We start from the raw sequence: 23,582 nt of genomic DNA, 5'->3' as shown, positions 1-23,582 counted from the left end.
TTTTTTTATTTACAGGTTTCCCTGTATAGTTTACAGCATTAGTTGAGACATTTTTTTTCCCCCTGAGAAAAATTGACATGTACTGTACATATATATCCAGATCGGATCAGTTTGAATTGTGAAATTTGTCAATAATCAGCCCTAGTCTTATTCAGTTTGCTGGAAATAAAATTCCAAGGTAGGAGCTTTCAAAGGAAGCAGTTAAGTTAAGTTAACCATTCATTTATTACTGCTAATATCATGTATTAAAACCACAGATAAGCCGAGCCTGCAAACATGTCACTTCAATTGGCAGGCAAGAATGTGATCAGACATAAGGCCTGTTCTCACCAAGAGCAGTAACTATAACAATAACTATATTAGCTTCCAGATGATAATATTCTCTTTAGAATAAGCACGCTGCAGTTTTGCTGTCGGCCGTTTTTAAATGCTCGAGCACTTCGGGTGGGTTCTGATTGGCTGTCAATGTTTTTATCATTCATCAAGTGGAAAAGAAAATAGTTCTGAAATTGATTCCAACGATATTATTCCTTTGTGTCATTATCGTCGTGGTGTGGACTTCCCTATTCTCTTAGAATTAAACGATTATTAAACCTTTATAGATATAGTTATCGTTCTTGGTGTGGATGGCGCTTTATGCTGATGAGCATAGAGCATATGAGGATAATCAGAAACTGACATGCACACGTGATTATTTGCTATGTTTGAAAAATTTTTCTTTTTGTTGATCGTATTTCCCCTGTATAGTCTGAGGTTACTCCTCTGACGTGATTGAGTGACGTTTTCTTAGAAATCGAAGAGGTTTTTAGACGTGATTAATCTCCTTTTACAGAAATGGCATGGAAGAAATACACAGATGATTGGCTGTGAACCAGCCACACCCTGTGTGACCCACATTAAGTTCGCATTGTTAAACATGTTTACAGGATGTTTAAGGACAAGCTTCTTAATACAGCTTTTTTATTTACTCTTGCCATACAAGAGAGAAAGAGAGAAATGACTGGCATAAATCAGAGAGAGTGTCAAAGAGGACAACTCAACATTGATTTGCTCAAACATTGATTTGCACACCAGTTTCACATGAAAACTTGGCCTTTTGGACCACTATCACGTTGTTTTGAAACATCTGGACAAATTGAATAGCTGAAATGGGACATTTCTCACTGCATGAACTAATCCTCATTTCATGAACATTTTTTCATTTTTGCACATAAGCAACTCTTGTTTTAGCTAATGGTAAAGGAGCTGTAGGAGGTGCTTAATTTTTCTTTGTGTCATTTTGAAGTAAATTATTGCAAATGTTTAGCAGAGGCCTTTGTCTCTTTGCACTTTACTCTTTACTCTTTCTTGCTCTTTGAATTGATTGTGTTGAATTGATTATGCCGTTATTATAGCACCAAATGTTTAGAGAGCATTATTGTAACACAAGAGTAAATCTAAGTAATGCACAAGTGTAAATCTCTTCGGTCACACATGAATTTTCTTCGCTCTTGCACAAAACATAATAACAATATGAATAATAATACATTTTATTAAAACAATATTTAAGGAATATGACATTATTATATATTATGTTTTAATTGAATGCTTTTATACATTCATATGCATTCATTTGATTACCATAGTTTTTGATAATAAATGTGTGTTAAATTATAAAACACAGAATAAAAAACAGATAGAACACAGAATTTCTGAAAAAAAAAAAAAACATATTTCATAGGTCTCTATTATTGTTAATTTTAGTAATTTTCTTATTTTTTATGAATTCAATAGATCCAATAGACATCCTTTTTGATTATTAAAATTTAATCAAAGCATTAAGATGGAATCAGAAAAATTAAAACAGAAATTATTAATGTTATTTAATAATATTAATCAAATGCATCTTAGAAATGTCTAGGAATGGGCCATTCATGTCTTGTGCACATGAAACTAAAGTTATAATAGTCTTTCCTTCCCTATTGTGATGTATATCCGAGTGAAACAGCTTCTCAAACAGGAAAAAATGTGTCTTAAGATACATGTAATACATGCAGGGCTTGACATTAATGCCCGCCAAATGCGGGTGTATTTCAGCAGTGGCGTGTAACGCAGTCACTCCTACTAGCCACTTTGGCATGTTGAATTTTATATGTAATATATACATTTTATATATATAATATATAAAGTCTTCCAATACTCATTTTCCGCAGAATAGATACGCGATACCAGCTGAGCTTTCTCGCTCTCTCATCTTTTCGACAGTGAGTTGACACACAAAACCCGCCTCCCCTCACTCACTCTTTTCATTTGCTCCAGATGAATATTGTTGGTGTTACAGGGTTTGAATTTCGTCATGGGATTGCGCGTTTTGTGTATAATTTTACTCATTCCTGCAGATTTTTTTACTCGCACCAAAAGTGCATGCACATGAAGCCGCCTCTCAGTACTAAATTTAGTTATTTTTTTACTGATTATTGCGCTTAAACAGTCAAATACACACAAAATAATGTCAAAATGCCAGTCTTGGGGAGTATTCACGTACATACAGTAAATTATGTTTTAAGTCAACGTAAACAGTTGAGAAAGAAAACGCATGTGTAACAGTATAATGGATCTGTGTGTCAGGTCTTAAAGTGACAGCAGCCTAATATACCTGCTGCCAAATTATAAGACATTAAAAATTAAAAATATCTATGTGGCATTTTTCCCCTATGGTATCGATGTAAAATTGTGGCTGGTAAGTTTGGAAAACCACTAGCCCCAGTGGCTGGTGAGCAAAAAAGTTAGTCAAGCCTTGAATACATCATATATTACATATAATATACACAATACACCTTCACAAGCACAACTTGTGCAGGATACTTTACAGTGGAAATTCTTTATTTTATACCTTTCTGACATTTTAGATGTGATGTTATAACTGTCGTTTATAACATCTGACCTGCATCGAATTGAATGTTTCAGAAAGCTGTCATTAGAAAAATGGTGAAAACGACGAAAGATTGTGGTTGTATACTGCTGAGGTTCCTCTTTAGATGTCTCCATCCAGGTAGTTCCTGTCAGGGAGCACTGCCACCTACATGTCAAAAAGCAGCTTTCAGTTCAGTATACAGTCCGGTCCACTCTACCTTTTAAGTGAACTGATGAAAATCTGTGCACCCTGACTCCTGGAAGTGACATTGCAGTTGAGCATTCTGATTGACTGAGGACTGAGGCAGAGACTAGCAGTCTATATTTCTGTTGAGCTTGTGAAGTTGCCATGTGTCAGAGAGCAAATGTGCAACTTGCTTTATGGCCACCAGAGGGAAGTGCATTGCTTCAGATGTGCACTGCTTTGTATTTCTCTTCCTTTTTTGCTCCTCCTCCATCCCTCCATCCACTTCTTCCCCCATTTCTCCTCACCCCCCTAAATTTCATCTGACTTATGTGTGAGAAAAGCCAATTCTCATGACCTAAATTCGGGGGAATAGCATTCTTGCTGTGTTTCTCAATAATATTGTGAGAAAATAATTAATGAAGCGTTTATAATTGAGCAGAAAATGAAGGGCTTTGGTTTTGATTGGCGTCAGTGGCTAAAATCTCTTAATCCTATCAAAGACACTGTCTGTAATCAGCAATTTATGATTTTTTCAGTCATTGCTTATAACGCCTCCCGGATGCCATTTGAGATGAGAACAGTTCCAGATGATATTTCCTCAAAAATATGACATAATTGACAACAGAATGAAGTCCATTTCATGCTTCACCACAACATTCTTCAATATTCTAATGTGCTTTACCACTTACTAACATCACCCTGGTTCTTCTTTACAAACAGGAAACTTCAGTTCCTTCATGCAGAAGGAGATCTTTGAGCAGCCAGAGTCAGTGGTCAACACCATGAGAGGAAGAGTTAACTTCGAGAACAACACAGGTGAGACCAGCTGTGCTCAGATCAGTGAATCATTTCCCAACCAGATCTGGGCAAAGTTTCAAGGGAATTTACAAGGGAAGTTCCTTAGAAACACTTACATGGATTTAACACGAATGGTATATGTATTTCCAAACATTTACCAGTTGACACTAGGGCTGCACAATTAATCGAATTTCTAATTGCGTTTACGATTACGGATGCCACGATTTCGTAATCGTTCAAAGGCGCGATTACAAGGAAAAATATCCACTTACATTATTCTGCGTGTTTAAGAGGTCTGTTTAGAGCATGTTCCGTTGCGAGAGGCGAATCAGGACTACTTCGGAGTATAAAAAATCTAACCCAGCACAAAAGCACAGAGCTACCAGTGACATAGGTGTACCCTGATATGTCAAACACCAGGACCCGCCATTTTTAAAAAGCCGTGTACACAGCCTAGTGCTGTCAAAAATATCGATATTTCGATATGTATCGATACTGAAATATCAGAAAGGATACCAATACTCCTTCCTGCAGTATCGATACACCGATACCAGCTGCGCGTTCTTGCTCTCCTCTCTGACAGCGAGTTGAGACGCACGCGCCTCCTCTCATTCAATCGTCTCATGCTCTCCGGTTTAATAGTGTTGGTGTGACCGGGTCTGAATTTCGAAGCGCAGACACATAGTAAAGCCGCCTTTGACATACAAGTGCCAAAATAAGCTCTTTTTCGCGGTTTATTAATGGTCAAATACACTCAGAAACAATGTCACAATGCCCACAGTTCAGAAAGAATGTGTCCGTGCGTTCGTCATGTCTTAAAGGGACAGTAGCCGAATAAAAGTGCTGCTTTCTATGTTGTTAATGTTAATCAAACAACAAAAGACAAAGAGAAAATCACTTAGTGCTCTTGACTGATTAACTTCTGTAACTTTAATTGATTAATCTGTATTTCATTTTACAATGAATATTATCCAATGTTATTTTACATTTGATTGCTTTGTTTCTTTATTAAGTTTCTTACCTGATTACTACGGTTAGACCTAACTGAAAAAAAGAAAGCAGTCTATTTAATTTCTATCTTTATTCTATTGTATTTATTTGTGCTATTGTTAGTAATTTGTTCATTTGTTCTTATTTTATTACGGTCTTTTTTTAAATTCAGTTTACCATTTGAAATCAAGCTTCCTTGTGCTGTGTGTAAGATATTGCAACAAAATTACCCCACTGTAAAATCAAATGCATTGAGTTAGCAAATATTTGTGAGATAATTGTAATGGTAACTGATCAACGTTTATATATGAAAAAAGCTTAAAAGCTTTATCATATAAAGTGATCTCTTCAGAAGAAATTTTTGATTGCCTAGACTTTCAATAATGGACAAAAAAAGAAATATTAAAAATATCTATATGACATTATATACATTGTTTTTTTCCCCTGTGCGAAAATGGTATCGAATATCGGTACTTTTCAGGTATCGTATCGAAGTTAGAAATTCCAGTATCGTGACAACACCACAGCCTATATATTTACTCCATGAACTAACTCTACAAACATGGAAAAGAGTGATAGACAGACCTCTCAACCTTACGCTAAAGAGAAAATCCAGTGCGACTTTGAGCAGACCAAGCAAAACATGATTATTGCTTCAAGCAATGATATAAAGCTATTCATAACATCATTCAATGTAAATTGTAATAATCGTAATTAATAATCGCAATTACAGTTTCAAGGGAATAATCGACAATTATGATTTTTGTCATAATCGTGCAGCCCTAGCTGACATTAAGATGTTTTCCTTTACACTTACTTTGTGTTGAGTTTGGTAAAACTGAATGATCAATTTAATGCATCATTGTCCATAAAACTGGACTCATGAGCAAATCATCAGATTTCAGTAGAGTGATTAATAGCAAGTTTACTGGAAATAGCTGTTTTTTTTTTTTTTTCCTGGATTTTCTGCTTTTTTACTGGATATTCTTAATGTGTGTGTGTGTGTGTGTGTGCAGTGATCTTGGGAGGGCTGAAAGACCACATTAAAGAGATCCAGAGATGTCGAAGGCTCATCATGATCGCCTGTGGGACTAGTTACCATGCTGGAGTTGCAGTATGTACATCACTAAACAAACAAATACAGGCCCACTTCACACCTGACATTGGTATGGGTTGAACTGAAGACACATTGTGACGCCACATTTGGGGCTGTAAATGATAATTCGTTCATGAAAACATTTATTTTAAAAGTTTCAATTAGTGAGCAACTAATATATCACCAATGGCTGAAATGTCAATATAATATAAATTATTTCTTAATTATTGCCCGATAAATTTTTCTGTTTACTCTGTAATTTGGATTTTGTCATTTGCATAATATTTTGATAGCCGCTGGACTTTTAACATGACAGTGCTGAGAACATCAGCCTTTCTCCCTTTATCTGTCTTTATTAGAACACTACTGGCTAATAAATTATTTGTCCAAATTGTTAAACAAAAAGTAAATATATGAAAAAGTATTATAAGTAACATATGACTTTCTCTGTGCGTGATTTGCTGAGTCTTCACTCATGTCTCACGTAAGACAGTTTCTAAATAGGGAAATGCAATAGACTAGATATCTTATTTATTGTCTCATATGACAGAAATCATTTTGAAATATTTGAATCCGATCACATTGGAGACTTGGAATCCAAAGTGACAATGCAGTCCAGCTGAAGATTGTCTGGATATGAAACACATGTTGTTGTCAGGTGTGAAGGGGCGACAGAGACGTGTACAAGTTTAAATCCAGCTTTTAAATGGGGTTATATAAGGAGAAATCAATTTTTTCCTTGATCTTTTGAAATTATAGTTCAGTGTGCTATGAAACAACATTTTCTGTAACTTTCAAAACTTTTCCTTGCCGTTTTGAAAAGATCATCTACTGACACTAAACTGCAAAAACAATATAATGTTATGTAAATGAGCTGCTTTTGAAAGAGGGGAAAGCGCAGCATATTGGACCTGCTTTTATTCATTTTACATGCACATAGGGAATGTACAAAAAGTCTCATTTATTGTTCAATAAATCTTTGCAGGAGGAATCCAGTCATTTCAATAGATATCCACATGATCTGAAATTTCACAAGATTTCACCACTCAGATTTTGTGATAGGCTCAAGTCTGTTACGCAGATTCGCCGTGTTGGCCAACAGAAAGCTGCTTGGCTTGAAAGTGATTTCGTACACTGCTACATTATTGACTATAAACAATAAACACTTTTTACTTGCGAAATTTCTCTAAAAAGAATGGAATATTATTGTGAACTTTTTTTTTAAAGGCTGTGACAGTCATAAGTTGACTTCAGAGGAAAAACAATAAAATGATTTTAAAAATTATATATGACAAATAAAATGGCTTTATCACATTTACTTTCATTTTATTGTCATGTCTGATTACACATAACTGGTTCTTGCTGCTGTTTCCTGCTTAGACACGTCAGGTACTGGAAGAACTGACTGAACTTCCTGTCATGGTGGAGCTGGCCAGTGATTTCCTGGATCGAAACACGCCTGTCTTCCGAGATGATGTGTGCTTTTTCATCAGTCAGTCAGGTTAGCTCATGTGTCTGTGTGTGAAGCTGTGTATTATGTTTATAATAAAAGACAGGCATTTGAACTCTGATGTGTGTGTTCAGGAGAGACGGCAGACAGCCTGCTGGCTCTGCGCTACTGTAAGGAGAGAGGAGCTCTGACAGTCGGCATCACCAACACTGTGGGCAGCTCCATCTCCAGAGAAACAGACTGTGGCATTCACATCAACGCTGGCCCAGAAATTGGTGTGGCTAGCACTAAGGTGGGTTCTGCTTTTTTGGTTGTTTCTTAATTTATCAAGTACTCTTTTTTTTTGTCATCTGCCATCAAAAGAAAAAAAAGGTTACATATACATACACTATATTGCCAAAAGTACTGGGACACCCCTCCAAATCATTGAATTCAGGTGTTCCAATCACTTCCATGGCCACAGGTGTATAAAATCAAGCACCTAGGCATGCAGACTGCTTCTACAAACATTTGTGAAAGAATAGGTCACTCTCAGGAGCTCAGTGAATTCAAGCATGGTACCGTGAGAGGTTGCCACCTGTGCAATACGTCCATTCGTGAAATTTCCTCACTACTAAATATTCCACGGTCAACTGTTAGTGGTATCATAACAAAGTGGAAGCAATTGGGAACAACAGCAACTCAGCTACAAAGTGGTAGGCCACATAAAATCACAGAGCGGGGTCAGCGCATACTGAGGCGCACAGTGCGCAGAAGTCACCAACTTTCTGCAGAGTCAATAGCTACAGACCTCCAAACTTCGTGTGGCCTTCAGATTAGCTCAAGATCAGTGCGTAGAGAGCTTCATGGAATGGGTTTCCATGGCCGAGCAGCTGCACCCAAGCCTTACATCACCAAGTGCAATGCAAAGTGTCGGATGCAGTGGTGTAAAGCACACCGGCACTGGACTCTAGAGCAGTGGAGACGTGTTCTCTGGAGTGACGAATCGCGCTTCTCTCTCTGGCAATCTGATGGACGAGTCTGGGTTTGGCGGTTGCCAGGAGAACGGTACTTGCCTGACTGCATTGTGCCAAGTGTAAAGTTTGGTGGAGGGGGGATTATGGTGTGGGGTTGTTTTTCAGGGGTTGGTCTTGGCCCCTTAGTTCCAGTGAAAGGAACTCTTAATACTTCAGCATACCAAGACATTTTGGACAATTTCATGCTCCCAACTTTGTGGGAACAGTTTGGGGATGGCCCCTTCCTGTTCCAACATGACTGCGCACCAGTGCACAAAGCAAGGTCCATAAAGACATGGATGAGCGAGTTTGGTGAGGAGGAACTTGACTGGCCTGCACAGAGTCCTGACCTCAACCCGATAGAACACCTTTGGGATGAATTAGAGAAGAGACTGTGAGCCAACATCAGTGCCTGACCTCACAAATGCGCTTCTAGAAGAATGGTCAAAAATTCCTATAAACACACTCCTAACCCTTGTGGAAAGCCTTCCCAGAAGAGTTGAAGCTGTAATAGCTGCAAAGGGTGGGCCAACTCCATATTAAACACTACGGATTAAGAATGGGATGTCATTAAAGTTCATGTGCACGTAAAGGCAGGCGTCCCAAAACTTTTGGCAATATAGTGTACATACATACACACACACACACCCACACACACACCCACACACACACATATATATATATATATATATGTACACCATCTAATACTGATACTAATGCTCAAGCAGCCCACAGTTTCTACGGTTACCTCCTAAGCCGAATTTCCCACTCTTTTCGCAAGCTTCTGAAAATGCACACTCTGACTTTCTTGTGCTCTAACTTTTTGGGTTACTGAAATATTGTTTGAAAATGGTGTTGAAATGTTCCATATGTAGCTTGGAGGATTTAAACTGTTAACAGTTAATACTTTGGAATTTTAAGACTAAATTAGGGGTGTCAGACCCCCCTACAAACCTCCTCGTAATTCATACCATTCTCCAACCCATTTCCACCAATTTGCTAGCATCCAGTGCTTCTTTTAACAATTCACTTTGTATTACCAAGTGAACGGCCCACATGATAACCCTCATTATGTGCTTTAAATTACCTGCAGCTATCCCATAGCCAGGGAAACTGTTCAAGAAACATGTCCAATATGCTGCAGTAGGGCTGGGTAAAAAAATATTGACTTCTCTATTTTATTCATTTCTTATTTTTATGAACCGATATCGATTCTTAAATCCCAAGAATCGATCTTTTAGTCTATGCTGTTTTCAGTTGATGAAGGAACAGAATATTGTAGCGCACCTCCCATCCAATAAATCACAATAAGCTTTGTGCTTTGTTTTTTTTTTGTTTTTTTTTTGGATATGTACAACGAATTGGAGTACAAACATAATTATGTAATTATTAGGGTTGGTTACCGAACTCGGTACTTTTAAGGGCACCGACCGAATTACGTCGGTACTACCAAGTACAGATTCACATTAAATCAATCAGTGCCAAATTTCAGTACCTGAGAATGCATCTGGGCACGAGAGTAAGGTACATAAGAGAGAGAGACCATGCAACGTCTCCCCAGCAACTTGTTCAAACACAACACACAGGGCAATGCTAAACGTTCTGAAGTGTGCTTACATTTCACAAAACTAGATGCAAACTGAGACAACGCTATATGCAATATGTGTATAAAAACTTGAAACGCACTTAGTCCAGTCCGTATATGATCTATGGTCCGCGTTGCGAGTGTTATTAATCTCATCGCGGCGTTCCACAAAGAAACCGCTCTCATGCGCGCTCTGCCTGTTGTTACATACTAAACATTGTCACAATATTTTCCATGTGGTGTTAGTCAAACTCCAGCTCTGACAGCATTGTGGGGAAAATGAAACAACACTTTTGTGCTACTGTGCTGCTGAGGCACATGTGTCTGATCGCAGCTGAACAGCAGTGAAGGAAAGCGCGAGAAACTCTTTCGTGACATTTGAATTCTCCGCTGTAATACATTCTCATGCATACTACAGCGCACACATAACAGTTTATTTTGTCTAGTGTGTAAAAATTCTAAATAAATAAAAAAAATGTTGAAATTGTGAGGTTTGTACTTATTTTTCTTCACTGAAATAAATGTTTTTGTTATTACACAGAGAGTAAAGTACCGAAAAAAGGCACTGAATTTTAGGTACTGATACTGGTACCGGTACCGGTTAAAATGTGAACGGTACCCAACCCTAGTAATTATGAAGTTAGTATTATAACTTTATTATTATAAAAAGTTCGTTGTGTATAATTTAAGCATTTCTATATAAATTGGTCATTTTTAACCTTCAATATTACAGTAATTACCTACTGACTAGTGCTGGGCAGTTTGACCAAAAATCTCTATCACGTTTTTTTTTTAAGATTCTGGCGGTTTCACAGTATGTCACGTTTTTTTGCACTGGACCTTTATTTTTGCATATTTTACTGTCAGGAGTACAGGGAATATATTATATAAACATTGTAAGGACAATTAAAAATTAATTGTAACCAAATCAGTTCATAAAGCTAACAATTAAGTTTAAAATGTAATCAAATAATTTAATTATTTAATATTCACAGACACTAGTCCGTATCGATATCTGATTGATTGTACAGCCCGACTTTTGATTTATTCATCCAAAAATTGCCAAAATCTGTGACGTTCAGCTTTATACAGTAAGTTCTATTTGTGACTGGATTCCGTGATTTCATCCGTGTTTTCTGCATCGCGGAAATCATATGGCTCTACATGGTATTTGCAGTATTAAAGACAGATTGTTTGTGAGTTATTTATTGTTGTGTTATAAAGTTGTTTCTATTAGTGTAAGAAGGGTATGCAGTTAATAGAAGTCCGCTCTCTATACGCTCTACATAGCACTTCATGGCCATTGAATAGATACAGCAGCTGTTTTAGCTACACACCGGTATGGCGGTTTTTGAAAAATACATATCGGTCTTATTGAATTCGGTCGAAATTGAAACCGGTATACCATATGAACCGGTATACCGCCCAGCACTACTATTGACTCCCTATGTAGTTTACAATATTAGTTGAGAGATTTTCTTTTGTTTTCCTTTAACAGAGATAGTTGAGTTGAAAACTTCTGATTTGAATGTGATAAAATGGATAAGAATTGACAACTAGAACATTTGAGCGTCCCATGCCATCTTGAACCATTGTTACATGACATTCTAGATTCAAACCCGTGTCTCCTTCATGACCACTACAGCTCAATAGGTCTGGGAGCATTTGTTTCAACCACTCTTCCATTGCTTTGACAACTGCATACAAGTCTAATGAAGTCACAACAAATATGTGAAAAGAAAAAACTGCTTTTGGAATCATGAGTCTGAGGAGCAGCTGGACTTTGCTGGATAAGAGATATTAATATGGAGAGAAGAAATACGACTACAAAGTAGACTGCACTTTTCATAATCTTGCTGCTCTAGCCTCTCTACCCCTACTTTCTACCCCTATATTGTCCTTTTTCACTGCTAACATGTGTCACGCAAGAAAGACGAGATCTGCAATTGATTTATGACAGAGCTTCATTAGGATAGAAACATGGATGCCTGCAGGCTGAATTAGGTGATATAATTGCTCATATAAGTATGAGTGAAATAATGAGGGTGAGGAGACGGGACATCTGCCAAAATCCTGCACTGGTATTTAGTTCCACTTTCTGGGCAGGCCATTTTCATTGAGTTTAAACGATATGTTACAGACTCCCTTGGATATGTTCCAGGTTTCAAATGAAACACAGGACTCTACAGTTGTGGATCAAACCCTCATCGGTGGTTTATTTGTTTCTGTTTTTCAAAAATAATTATGATGAGGTTGTGAGAGACTCCCAAAGGTTGTTAATGACCAGGTGTTACAAAGTTTTAAAAGAACCCCCCCACCTCCCGCTTCACATCATAAAAATTTGGATTTATACTCGCATAGCAGTGAACATATGCAGAGATCATATAAAAGATTGTTTGTTAGGTCATATTAAAGTCTGTATGAAGTCCAAATGGACCCTTTTTACTTTTCATATTACTCCAAAGAAGATGGTCTTAGTATTTGTTCATCCTGTACTGTCAACTGCAAAATCTCATTTAGGTCATTCTGGCATTGATGCCCACTTTTGCAGATCCAAGATTCCTGGTTATGTTAATGATAAACATACAGTCATGTTGTGATTTAAGGTAAAAACCTGGTAATCAGGTTGTTGCTACTTCAAAGAAGTGATCCATGGGCCATCAACTCTGTATCCTTAAGCAAGGCACCTCAGGTTCTTCCCAGGGGTGTCTGTCCTGGTAAAAGCTTCATAATGCCATTTTGTGGTGACAGGGAGTACAATTTCTGGAAATCAATTACTCGAGCTTGGTTTGGCATGGAACGATTACAAACCATTCTTGGCCCGGAATTCTCAGCACAGTTGGCTAGAATGCGTGTAGTGACGTCGCCACTCAGGATTGGTCACTTGTCTGTTGGCTGGCTGCTAGTTTCTCTGTAGCTGGCTATTTGTGCTATTTGAGCGAAGTTAACCCAAGTTATTAATAAAATTAAAGTAAATATCTGATCGTCCTCCATAACTTGGTCGCTATTTACATCTCATATCATCTGTAAATTCTTACGTTACCAAGGCAATGACTGACGCATTTGTATTGATTCCAAAGAGGATTTCAAAGAGCTTTGTTGTCAGCCCCACAGTGGAAAATGAAACCATATCTGTACCGGCTGGGCTGGATCGGAATGGGAATGGTTTGGCCCGACAGTGGAAAGGCGACTTTTTGTTGCACTGTAAAATGGTGGTCTGTTTCCTGTGGTGCATTGTCATCGTAATAATTTCTCGAGAGTCTCAAATAAATTCCCTTTGGAGGGATTAAGATCATTCTGGAAGCTGTTTCCCAACTGGAACTCTCATCACAAAGAGAATGACACTCTGACTTTCGCATCTATCCATCAATGAAAGTAGAAATCCATCCATCCATCTTTTATCCTCCTACCTTTTGGTTCCAGATTCATGTTTTTCCAGATCAGGGTCATGAAGTGTCAGACTTTGGTGGGGTTTTTTTACATAACACCCACCAAACATGCACAATCATGCTCTCTTAAGTCGAAAGTTATCTGGCCTTCTTGCTTGTGTAAATTACCCTTAAACCACATTTTTAAAATGTTGGGACCTTTGAGAATTGTTGGATTGCTCCACAGATGCAGGCAGTTGCTCACTATCCTCCCATGTCTACACAGCACCAGAGCAGTCCCTCAGGGAGAACCTCTAAACCCACACCCACAACTATTTGGAGTGTTGAGCTCCTGGGTTTCCAGATTTCAGCTGTAATAATTTGGATTGCAACTGCAAAATTGGGAAGTTTAAGTTGGGGGAGAAGATAACTCTCTTCTGACTGAGAAATGGGATTGTCTAGCTGACGGCAGTTCTTTTTTCACTCTTTTGACCAAAACATCCTAAATGTAATGTTAAGCTGCCGGTCAAACTTCGTTGCAGTCATGTTTTCCAGGCAACAGATTTTTTTTTTTTTCCTTCCCCCCACTTACACCAATATGCACCAGTTGTAGCACAGCTTAGAGCCTGTTAGCTCATGTCCAGCCCATCTTGTGAGCCACTGTATTGGATGTAGATGTAACATATTGCTTGGTTTGCCTGATTTTGCTGTGATTGCAGTCCTCCCTCTCCCATGAGGCAACTTTTTTTCCAGAATATTCCTGCTGTGGCAAGCTTTGTTTCCTTCCAAGATTCCATACATAAAAACATCAGTGCTTCCCTATGGAGTGTCACTGTTTTCAGATCCATTTTCTGTTCTGCCTCTTTGTTTTCAGCTGCCACTGAAACGAGTAGAACTGGAACTTTTCAATGGTATCCAACTGTAGCACTTCTTGTGCTCCCATTGGTAGTCCCGCTTTACACCACTGCTCATGTGCGTACAGTTACTCTGCTTAACTTTTGTCATTGCCTAAATGGTTGTCCCTTGTGGTGTCTCTTCGCTTTCTCACAGCAAATCACTGTCATCCTACTTTACCTGCATACATTCAGTACACTCATGTAAAGCTATATATATTTATATAAAATTTTGGCTGTATGATTGTTTATATCTTTGCAAAAAGTTAAAAATGTATTATCGCACAGCTCTGTATAAAAATTTTGATACATAACTTGATTTGTGTACTGTATATTCTCTTACAATGGTATATAAACTATATAGCAAATCTCTCAAACTTTGACAAAAATTGATGATTTGATATTTTATGATAGTGATTTCATAATGTCTAAATATAAATTCAAAAGCAAAATGTGTGGAAACAAAATAGAGGTGGAAGTGGCTAATAAGCCAAAAAGTGCTCCTCTGCCATGATCTACTGGTTATAGTGGTAATGTAATGTCTTTTTCATTTTTAAATAAAAGTGTTTGTTTGCCACCAAGTCTTAATTTTCCTACGTCTTGAAACTTTTAGTTTTACAAGTGGGAACAGTGTTTGAACAAATAATGTTTTTGGTCATCACATTAAAAATAACTTTTAATATATATATTAAAATAACAATGTTAAGAGCTTTGGAGTGCTGAAAAAAGTGTGAAGTGCTTTTAAAGTCCCTGAAAAATGCTTGAATTTCACTCTCAAACCCTAATGTAAAAACATTTGACTATTTCTGCCGAAATAGCGTTACAGTTAACGTTACTACATTAAATCCATGGTGAATGTTGGTGATTTCTGTATTGAAAAGCTTTCTCAATGTTTCTCTCAATGTTTCTCAATGTACAATGTTTCTCCTGGTTTCCATGTCAATGCTTTTGGAGCTGATATCTATGGTTAATAACTGAGAAATCTGCACTGAATTTGAATGCTTCTCACTGGATCTCCTAGCACTGTTTAGTAACTGATCAAAGATTAGCTTGTGAGTACCTGTTCTGAGCTTGCTCAGAGCTGATAAATGGTCGACACTGCGCAGCGCAAACGAGTGGCGTGGTTTCATTCTGCTTTCGTTTGCCATTTGATGTTTCTCATATGCAACAGAAATGGCAGCTCGTATCAGTTGGGCAACATGGTGGTTGCACCAGTTGAGACCTCTAACAAATTTAGTCGCAGTCGCACTGCCAGGAAAAAAAGTCACAAAATGCGTAGTCATTGTGAAAGTCCCATGCTACTTCTATCTCCTGTCATGCCACTTTGCTTTCAGCTTTCACTGCTCTGCATGAACAGACAACAAATATACACTTTCAAACTAGAAGTTTCATTTTAGAGTTTAAGTATTACACCTTATTATAATAGCCAGAAGGTTTGTTTGCATTGGAGAAAGCTGGAGGAAACAAACTTTTAAACTATGATGTGGTCCCAAATGGGGCTCTCAGCCTTTGTAGTCAGCCAGTAATTCTTCGCTTTGGTGACTCAATGTTGCATGGACTGGTTGGCAGTACACCACTGTCCACTGCAAAGTAGTTCATTGGGAGCAAACAGAATGATTTTGAGTTGAGTTTGTCTCCTTTTTTTGTTTTATATTTAACTTCAGGTTTGCAGGTTTGGGTTTTTAATTTCAACAAAACCTGTGGAGGGTTTGATTACTATGCATTGGGCCTATTTTAAATTGGTTAAAGACAAAAAGGTTGCTGGTTTAATGAGATCTATCAGCTTACCAAGATCATATTCTGTCAACCCTAATTACTATTAAACTTTTGACCAAGCTACTTAACCTCAGATTTGCACAGGAGCTCTGTCACTGCAGGTAGTGAACCTTCACAGATGAAAAGCATCTGCAAATAATAAGCGACACAGTAATGTCGATGGATCAGCTCTCATGTGTTAGTGATTTGTCAGGGTGGGTGTATTGTCCATGGCTCCTCTACTGTCACTGGAAATATCTTGCGTGAACTCACAGAACCTTAAGTGAGCCAGAGCATGTTGTCAGACGTCCTGAATGCTTCATAAATGTGCTTCATATTTGACTGAGAGTGGCTTTAATATGCTCTGAAAGATGATAGCATAGTGCTGGATTACAGTTAGACATGTAATGTGACAACGTATGCATTGAGGAATGCCGTTAAAGTGATTTACAACCACAGAGGCTTTGGGATCAAAGGCGCGTGTGAGAAATTGGGACGGATAGAAAAATAGGAAGCTGATAGAACATTATTCACCTTTCCTTTCTCTTTCCCCTGGTCTTGTTTGGCAAATCATTCAACCAAAACAGTTTTGTTTTATTTTTTCTTTATATTTTTTATAACACCTCTTAGACTGAAATACAATATAGTGTCTTTGGCAACCCAAGTTCTCTCAATTCAAAAGTGTTTGAATTAATATATTCGCAAAAGTATATAAATGGAAAATCATGAGATGGGAAATGTATAAACCATGTTTATACATTTCTTAAATGGTTATATCAAATCTATTTTTTTTTTTGTCTGTTTCAAAGAGAACAAAGTGAAAATGAAACTCTAAACAGTCTTGCTGATGTGTCTTTGCTGATGCATCTGATTGTTAGTTGCAGTTTGGGGTAGTTCCGCAGAAACTCTAATACATAGTTTGCATGTTGGGTGACAGGTATTGTGGATTATTCAATAAATATAACAAATATTTGCATGTCTGATCTGTCTCAGGCATTACAGACCACTGTGGGTCAGAGTATAGGATTGACCCCCATCTGTAACAATACAAACAAATTGCATTTGAGCTCATTTGAACTCTATTTTGTGCTGTTTGTTTTGTCTATTGCAGGCATACACAAGTCAGTTTGTGGCTCTCATCATGTTCGCCCTGTTGATGTGTGATGACAGAATCTCTGTACAGCCACGGAGGCGAGAAATCATTCAAGGCCTCAAAGTGCTGCCAGGTAAACACAAGTATAGCTGTGTGTGTGTGTGTGTGACTGTTTTAGAATTATCTGGAATTCTGCAAGAATGGCTGCTAGTGTGATCTCAGTCATAAGTCACAATATATGAATTCTAAACCTCTTTTTTTTGTACACATTTGCTCTTTGTGTACATTTATGTTGGTGAGATGCTGATGTCATAGAGCGTGTAAGTGCTTGTGTTCACGGATTGGTGTGCAGGGAGGAGCAGATGGCCTCGGCCAGCTCTCTCAGTCACTGTTGGAAGTCTTTATTGGACCACAAGTGTCTGCTGGGGCGCCCCCCCTCCCTCTCCTTTCTCCAGTTCTTTCGCTCTTCCTTCCAAGCCAATGAGGTCGGGAATGTGTTGGCAGCCAGTTACTAAAGTTCCCCCTGCACTCCAGCTTACTATTCATGCTAAAAACTGCTGATTCTGCCATTAATGCTTACATGTTTTGGTCACTGTATTTACAGTCTTTGGCCCAAAACATATGTATGCAAGTACATGAACATAGTTGCATTCTGAAATGTGTACACATGTATGTGTCGTATTCTCAGCCTTGCCACAAGGGGTGCTGCAGCAGATATTATATCTGCTGTTTCCTCTGAAGTTCAACTACTGTTGTGGTAGAACAGCAGTTTGAAAAGATTCTTGCAAGTTAGTTAAACTGAGCAAGCAAACATTTGAAGGGGAAAAAAAAAAAACTTGGTTTAAATATTTCAGTTGAATGGATCCTTTGGCCAGAAACATAAAATTACATTACTGATTAAAATCAAAATTGCATTTATTACATAAAATAAATCATTTACTGTACATGTACAGTATTATATATATATATATATATATAGTAAGATAAATAAGATAAAAAGTATCATATAGATTATGAAAAATATATAATTAATAACATTAAAAAACCAAGGTTAAATTGTTTTGTCAACAACACAAAACAAGAGGGAAAAATATTACCCTTTGTGAACATCCATATGTGCTGCTATGAACTTTAAAAAGTCGTACTGTTTGTGGAAATCTTGAATTAATCATCACTACATATTCTGACAGCTTCTGTTCATTACAACAACAACAGAAATATATGAAAATCATTTAGCTCTGACTCAAGAAATCTTTAGATTTTCGCAAGACATTTTTGAGGCTTCATTAATGCAACATAACATAATGAAACATGACTACTTATCTGGAGCCGTATTCACAAAACATTTTATCTTACCACTAAGAGTTCTCCTAAATGGCCATAAAAGTTTTTAGCTAAGAGTTTTCTCTTAAAAGCTATTCACAAAGCTGCTGAGACAAACTTTTACTAAGGAATAGAGAGAAGTCTTAAGTTAAGAGTAAGGGCGGGGTTGACCTCGTTGCCATGAATGATGTTAACACGCTTACTAACTATGCACACAGTGATTGGCTGATGGGGGAGGAGTCTCTGTCAGCGATTTAATCATAGAAATATTGTAGAATGAGCTATCATGTTGCCATATTCAAATAAAGATTTTAAAATAAAAATGTAGCCATATTCAAATAAAATGTAGGCTAAGTGTCACTAAATTAACTAGTATGTTCAGCTAATTGTCAGCTTCTTACATGTCTGCGTCTCGAGAGGAATTCAGGCGACAAATGATGTTTTATAAACAAAGTTTGCGAGGAGCGCGTTCAAATCTTCAGTTCGAGAGGAGGTATAGACGAGAGCCGAATAGTTTTCTGCATCCCGTTCCTCTCATTCTCTGCTGGGGATACGGGTTTGGGCTAAATTCCTCTGAGCTCTGAGCCCTGGAACCCCTTGGACAGCACACCAAATACGCTTATTATTATTTATTTATTTTGTAGTGTGAGCTTGTAAAAGCAACTGCCACAGGTAATCAGACATTTATTTATATATTTTTTTATTTATTTAAGATTTATTTTGGGCGTTTTATCATAGATTCAAATCTATAAATCAAAATATTTTTTCGCATTTATGAAGAAAATGCTTAGCACCCAAGGCTCTGTCGCTATTGCCTCAGTGGTGTACAGTGTCTTTGGGTGGATTGCTGAGGCGGATTGGCAGCAACAGCCATTAGGATTGTTTGTGATTTTTGTCTTAGTGACTCAGGAGTCCTCTTGACTACTCCTAATGTTTCACAGATTTAGGAGCTAGTTTTAGCACTAAAATGCTTTGTGAAATACTCTTAGAGCAAAAATGTAGGAGTCCTAAAATTAGGACTGACACGCCCATTATTTTTAAGAGTTTCTCCTAAATCGGCAAATTAGGAGCTACTTTTAGCCTTAAGATGTTTTGTGAATACGGCCCCTGATGATTTTCTGTAATTGGTACACTAATTTCTGCCATACTAAATATTTAATGTGTGAATGTACAAAAGCACAAATTCATTTACAAACTACACTTGTACACTTGTGTCTCTCTTTCTCTAGATCTGATCAAGGAGGTGTTGAGTCTGGACGATGAGATACAGAAGTTGGCAACTGAGCTGTATCAACAGAAGAGTGTTCTCATCATGGGCCGAGGCTACCACTACGCCACCTGCCTGGAGGGAGCTTTGGTTAGACCGCTTCTTCCCTCCTTCTTCACCCATCTATCACTCACTCCCCTCCTGCCCCTGTTTCAAATCTCCTGAAGCCATATAATAGCTTTGTGGGAAGAATAGACCCCAGTTATTCACTGCTAATTTTCCTCTCCACCATAGCTCTCAAATTTAATTTGTGCTTGTTCAGTTCACATGCGATCAGCTATCAATGTGCAAGTGGAAACAGGGGAAATGTTTTTCAAAAAATGTTTTTCATGTCAATGATTAGACCTGGACTATTTAAGTCTTACTAGGAAAGTAAGAACAAGGAAGAAAATAAAAATCTTAACTGATGGACTTTAGAATTTTCCAGAAGTTTGGCCTTATTTAGTTTAACCGCAAATAAACAGAGGAAGCAATTTTACTGTGTTGGTTAAGAAAAAACCCCACTTACACTGGAAGTGAGGATGGGGGAACTGTCATTGAGGCATTAAGCCAACTCTGACCACAAAAATGTGCCTTTGAACCAAAGATGTGATGCAGCTATTTTTTTTTCCCTAATTATGATTACGTAACAGTTGTGTTTTGTTTTGGGTTTTGTCTTGTCTTGTCTAATAGTTCCTGTTTAGTCAGTCTTCTCAGGTAGCATGATATTGCTCTTGTTTGTGTGTCATGTAGAAAATTAAGGAGATCACGTACATGCATTCAGAGGGGATTTTGGCTGGAGAGCTGAAGCATGGGCCGCTGGCTCTAGTGGACAAACTCATGCCTGTCATAATGATCATCATGAGAGACCACACGTACACCAAGTGCCAAAACGCACTGCAGCAGGTGGTGGCAAGACAGGTAAGAGCCATTCAGATGTCCACCTTTATCATTACTAGATTTGCATGTCCTGTCACTGCTTGCAAGATATAGCATAGTGTTAAAATTTTTAGGTAAAATGATTAAATACGTTGTAAACCAAGTTGCAGTCCAATCACAATTCAGTACACACTACACTTTTTGTTCCATTCATACTAGGGGTGGAACGGTTCTTGGTAAAAAATCGAACCATTCGGTTCTCCACCCACAGTTCAGCACACGCTTGCACCACGGTTCATCCCAAATCTGACGACGCATCTATAATATGGTTTGTTGAAAACAATAACGTGGAAAACAGACAGACGGATTCGGCTAATGTATGTTTCAGTCGATGGATATGCATTCTTGTTTTCCCAATACGCTACAACAGCGATGATCAAAAGAACATGGACAAAACAGTCACTCTTTGTAAACAAATGTTCAGTGATGTGCTGTGTGCTCTATGACCAGTCACTTACGCCGACATCACCTGGGTGTTGAAGTTTATATCCAGTGTTATTTTATATTTAATTACTTTAATCAATTTCTGTACCTTAAAGCTGTTAGATACCTGAAAAACCTGTAAAGCATTGTTTATTTTATGTGTATCTTAGCTCTCATGTATTTATTTGTGCTGTTTCTTGTAGTTAGATTATTTGTTTTTATTTTCTTTATCTTTATTTGACAATTGTCCTATTTTTTTTACTGAACACAGCCCATACCGAAACCGTGACCCTAAAACCGTGATAAAAATCTGAACCGTTCCACCCCTAATTCATACGTAATGCAGGAGGCAGTAAACGCAAATGTACTGTGTGCTCAAAGTCTAGTATGGCCTCGGCTTAAAGGGTTAGTTTACCCAAAAATGAAAATAATGTCATTAATTACTCACCCTCATGCCGTTCCACACCCGTAAGACCTTCGTTCATCTTCGGAACACAAATGAAGATATTTTTGATGAAATCCGATGGCTCAGTGAGGCCTCCATAGCCAGCAATGACATTTCCTCTCTCAAGATCCATTAATGTACTAAAAACATATTTAAATCAGTTCATGTGAGTACAGTGGTTCAATATTAATATTATAAAGCAACGAGAATATTTTTGGTGCGCCAAAAAAAACAAAATAACGACTTATTTAGTGATGGCCGATTTCAAAACACTGCTTCATGAAGCTTCAGAGGGTTATGAATCTTTTGTGTCGAATCAGCGGTTCGGAGCGCCAGAGTCACGTGATTTCAGCAGTTTGGCGGTTTGACACGTGATCCGAATCATGATTCGACACAAAAGATTCATAACGCTCCGAAGCTTAATGAAGCAGTGTTTTGAAATCGGCCATCACTAAATAAGTTGTTATTTTGTTTTTTTGGCGCACCAAAAATATTCTCGTCGCTTTATAATATTAATATTGAACCACTGTACTCACATGAACTGATTTAAATATGTTTTTAGTACATTAATGGACCTTGAGAGAGGAAATGTCATTGCTGACTATGCAGGCCTCACTGAGCCATCGGATTTAATCAAAAATATCTTAATTTGTGTTCCGAAGATGAATGAAGGTCTTACAGGTGTGGAACGGCATGAGGGTGAGTAATTAATGACATTATTTTAATTTTTGGGCGAACTAACCCTTTAAGAAGGAATAGATTGAAGATTGTTAAAAAGCTTGCTATTTTTGTACAGCCCTAGTTATCTCTGCAGTTTTTGCTGTTTAAGAGGATATGGTTATGTTGCTGTTGTAGGGCCGTCCAATCGTAATCTGCGATAAGGACGACTATGAGACCATCAACAACTCCAGCCGCACCATCAAAGTGCCTCACTGTGTGGACTGCCTGCAGGGAATCCTCAGCGTCATCCCTCTACAGCTGCTCTCCTTCCACCTCGCTGTGCTCCGCGGATTTGATGTGAGTCTCTTAAGTGCTCGCTTTCATCTCACTTCCTGTCTCACTGATATACACTCATCAGCCACTTTATTACGTACACCTTGCTAGTAGTGGGTTGAACCCGCATTCAGAACTGTCTTAGTTCTTCATGACACAGATTCAACAAGGTGCTGGAAACATTGCTCAGAGATTTTGGTCCATATTGTCATGATAGCATCACACAGTTGTTGCAGATTTGTCAGCTGCACATCCACGATGTGAATCTCCAGTTCCACCTCATCCCAAAGGTGCTCTATTGGATTGAGATCTGGGGACTGTGGAGGCCATTTGAGAATAGTGAACTCACTGTCATGATCAAGAAACCAGGTGATGACAGATGATTTGAGCTTTGTGACATGTGCGTTATCCTGCTGGAAGAAGCCATCAGAAGATGAGTACACTGTGGTCATAAAGGGATGGCCATGGTCAGCAACAATACTCAGGCTGTGATGCTTAAACAATGCTCAGTTGGTACTAAGAGGCCCAAAGTGTGCCAAGAAAAATCCCCCACACCATTACACCACCAGCAGCCTGAACCATTGATACAAGGCAGGATGGATCCATGCTTTCATAATGTTTATGCCAAATTCTGACCCTACCATCAGAATATTGCAGCAGAAATCGAGTCTCATCAGATCAGCAACGTTTTTCCAATCTTGTCCAATTTTGGAGCCAGTGTGAATTGTAGCCTCAGTTTGCTGTTCTCAGCTGACAGGAGTGTCACCGGTGTGTCTTCTGCTGCTGTAGCTCATTTGCTTCAATGATGGACATGTTGTGTGTTCAGAGATGCTCTTCTGCACCTCGGTTGTAACAAGAGCTTATTTGAGTTACTGTTGTTTTTCTATCAGCTCAATCCAGTCTGGCCATTCTCCTCTGACCTCTGGATCAACAAGGCATTTTCACCCACAGAACTGCTGCTCACTGTATTTTCTCTTTTTCGGACCATTCTCTGTAAACCCTAGAGATGATTGTGCGTAAAAATCCCAGTAAACCAGCAGTTTCTGAAATACTCGGATCAGCCTATCTGGCACCAACAACCATGCCTTGTTCAAAGCCACTTAAGTCACCT

The 23,582-nt window shown here is 38.2% G+C and overlaps 1 protein-coding gene across 1 annotated transcript in view; it reads left to right on the top strand.

The window, feature by feature from the left end:
* The window catches only part of gfpt1 (glutamine--fructose-6-phosphate transaminase 1), a 37,666-nt gene that overhangs the window by 12,301 nt on the left and 1,783 nt on the right, over positions 1-23,582 (top strand). Inside the window, exons 11-18 of the mRNA XM_051903298.1 lie at positions 3,800-3,895; positions 5,884-5,981; positions 7,344-7,464; positions 7,548-7,705; positions 17,121-17,235; positions 19,655-19,782; positions 20,425-20,592; positions 22,334-22,495. Coding sequence (XP_051759258.1) covers positions 3,800-3,895; positions 5,884-5,981; positions 7,344-7,464; positions 7,548-7,705; positions 17,121-17,235; positions 19,655-19,782; positions 20,425-20,592; positions 22,334-22,495 — 1,046 coding nt within the window. The remainder of the gene's footprint in view (positions 1-3,799; positions 3,896-5,883; positions 5,982-7,343; positions 7,465-7,547; positions 7,706-17,120; positions 17,236-19,654; positions 19,783-20,424; positions 20,593-22,333; positions 22,496-23,582) is intronic.

The sequence above is a fragment of the Ctenopharyngodon idella genome, chromosome 8, assembly GCF_019924925.1.
Source record: "Ctenopharyngodon idella isolate HZGC_01 chromosome 8, HZGC01, whole genome shotgun sequence".
NCBI classification, from domain to species: Eukaryota; Metazoa; Chordata; class Actinopteri; order Cypriniformes; family Xenocyprididae; genus Ctenopharyngodon; species Ctenopharyngodon idella.
This window is presented reverse-complemented; position numbering and strand designations above follow the sequence as displayed.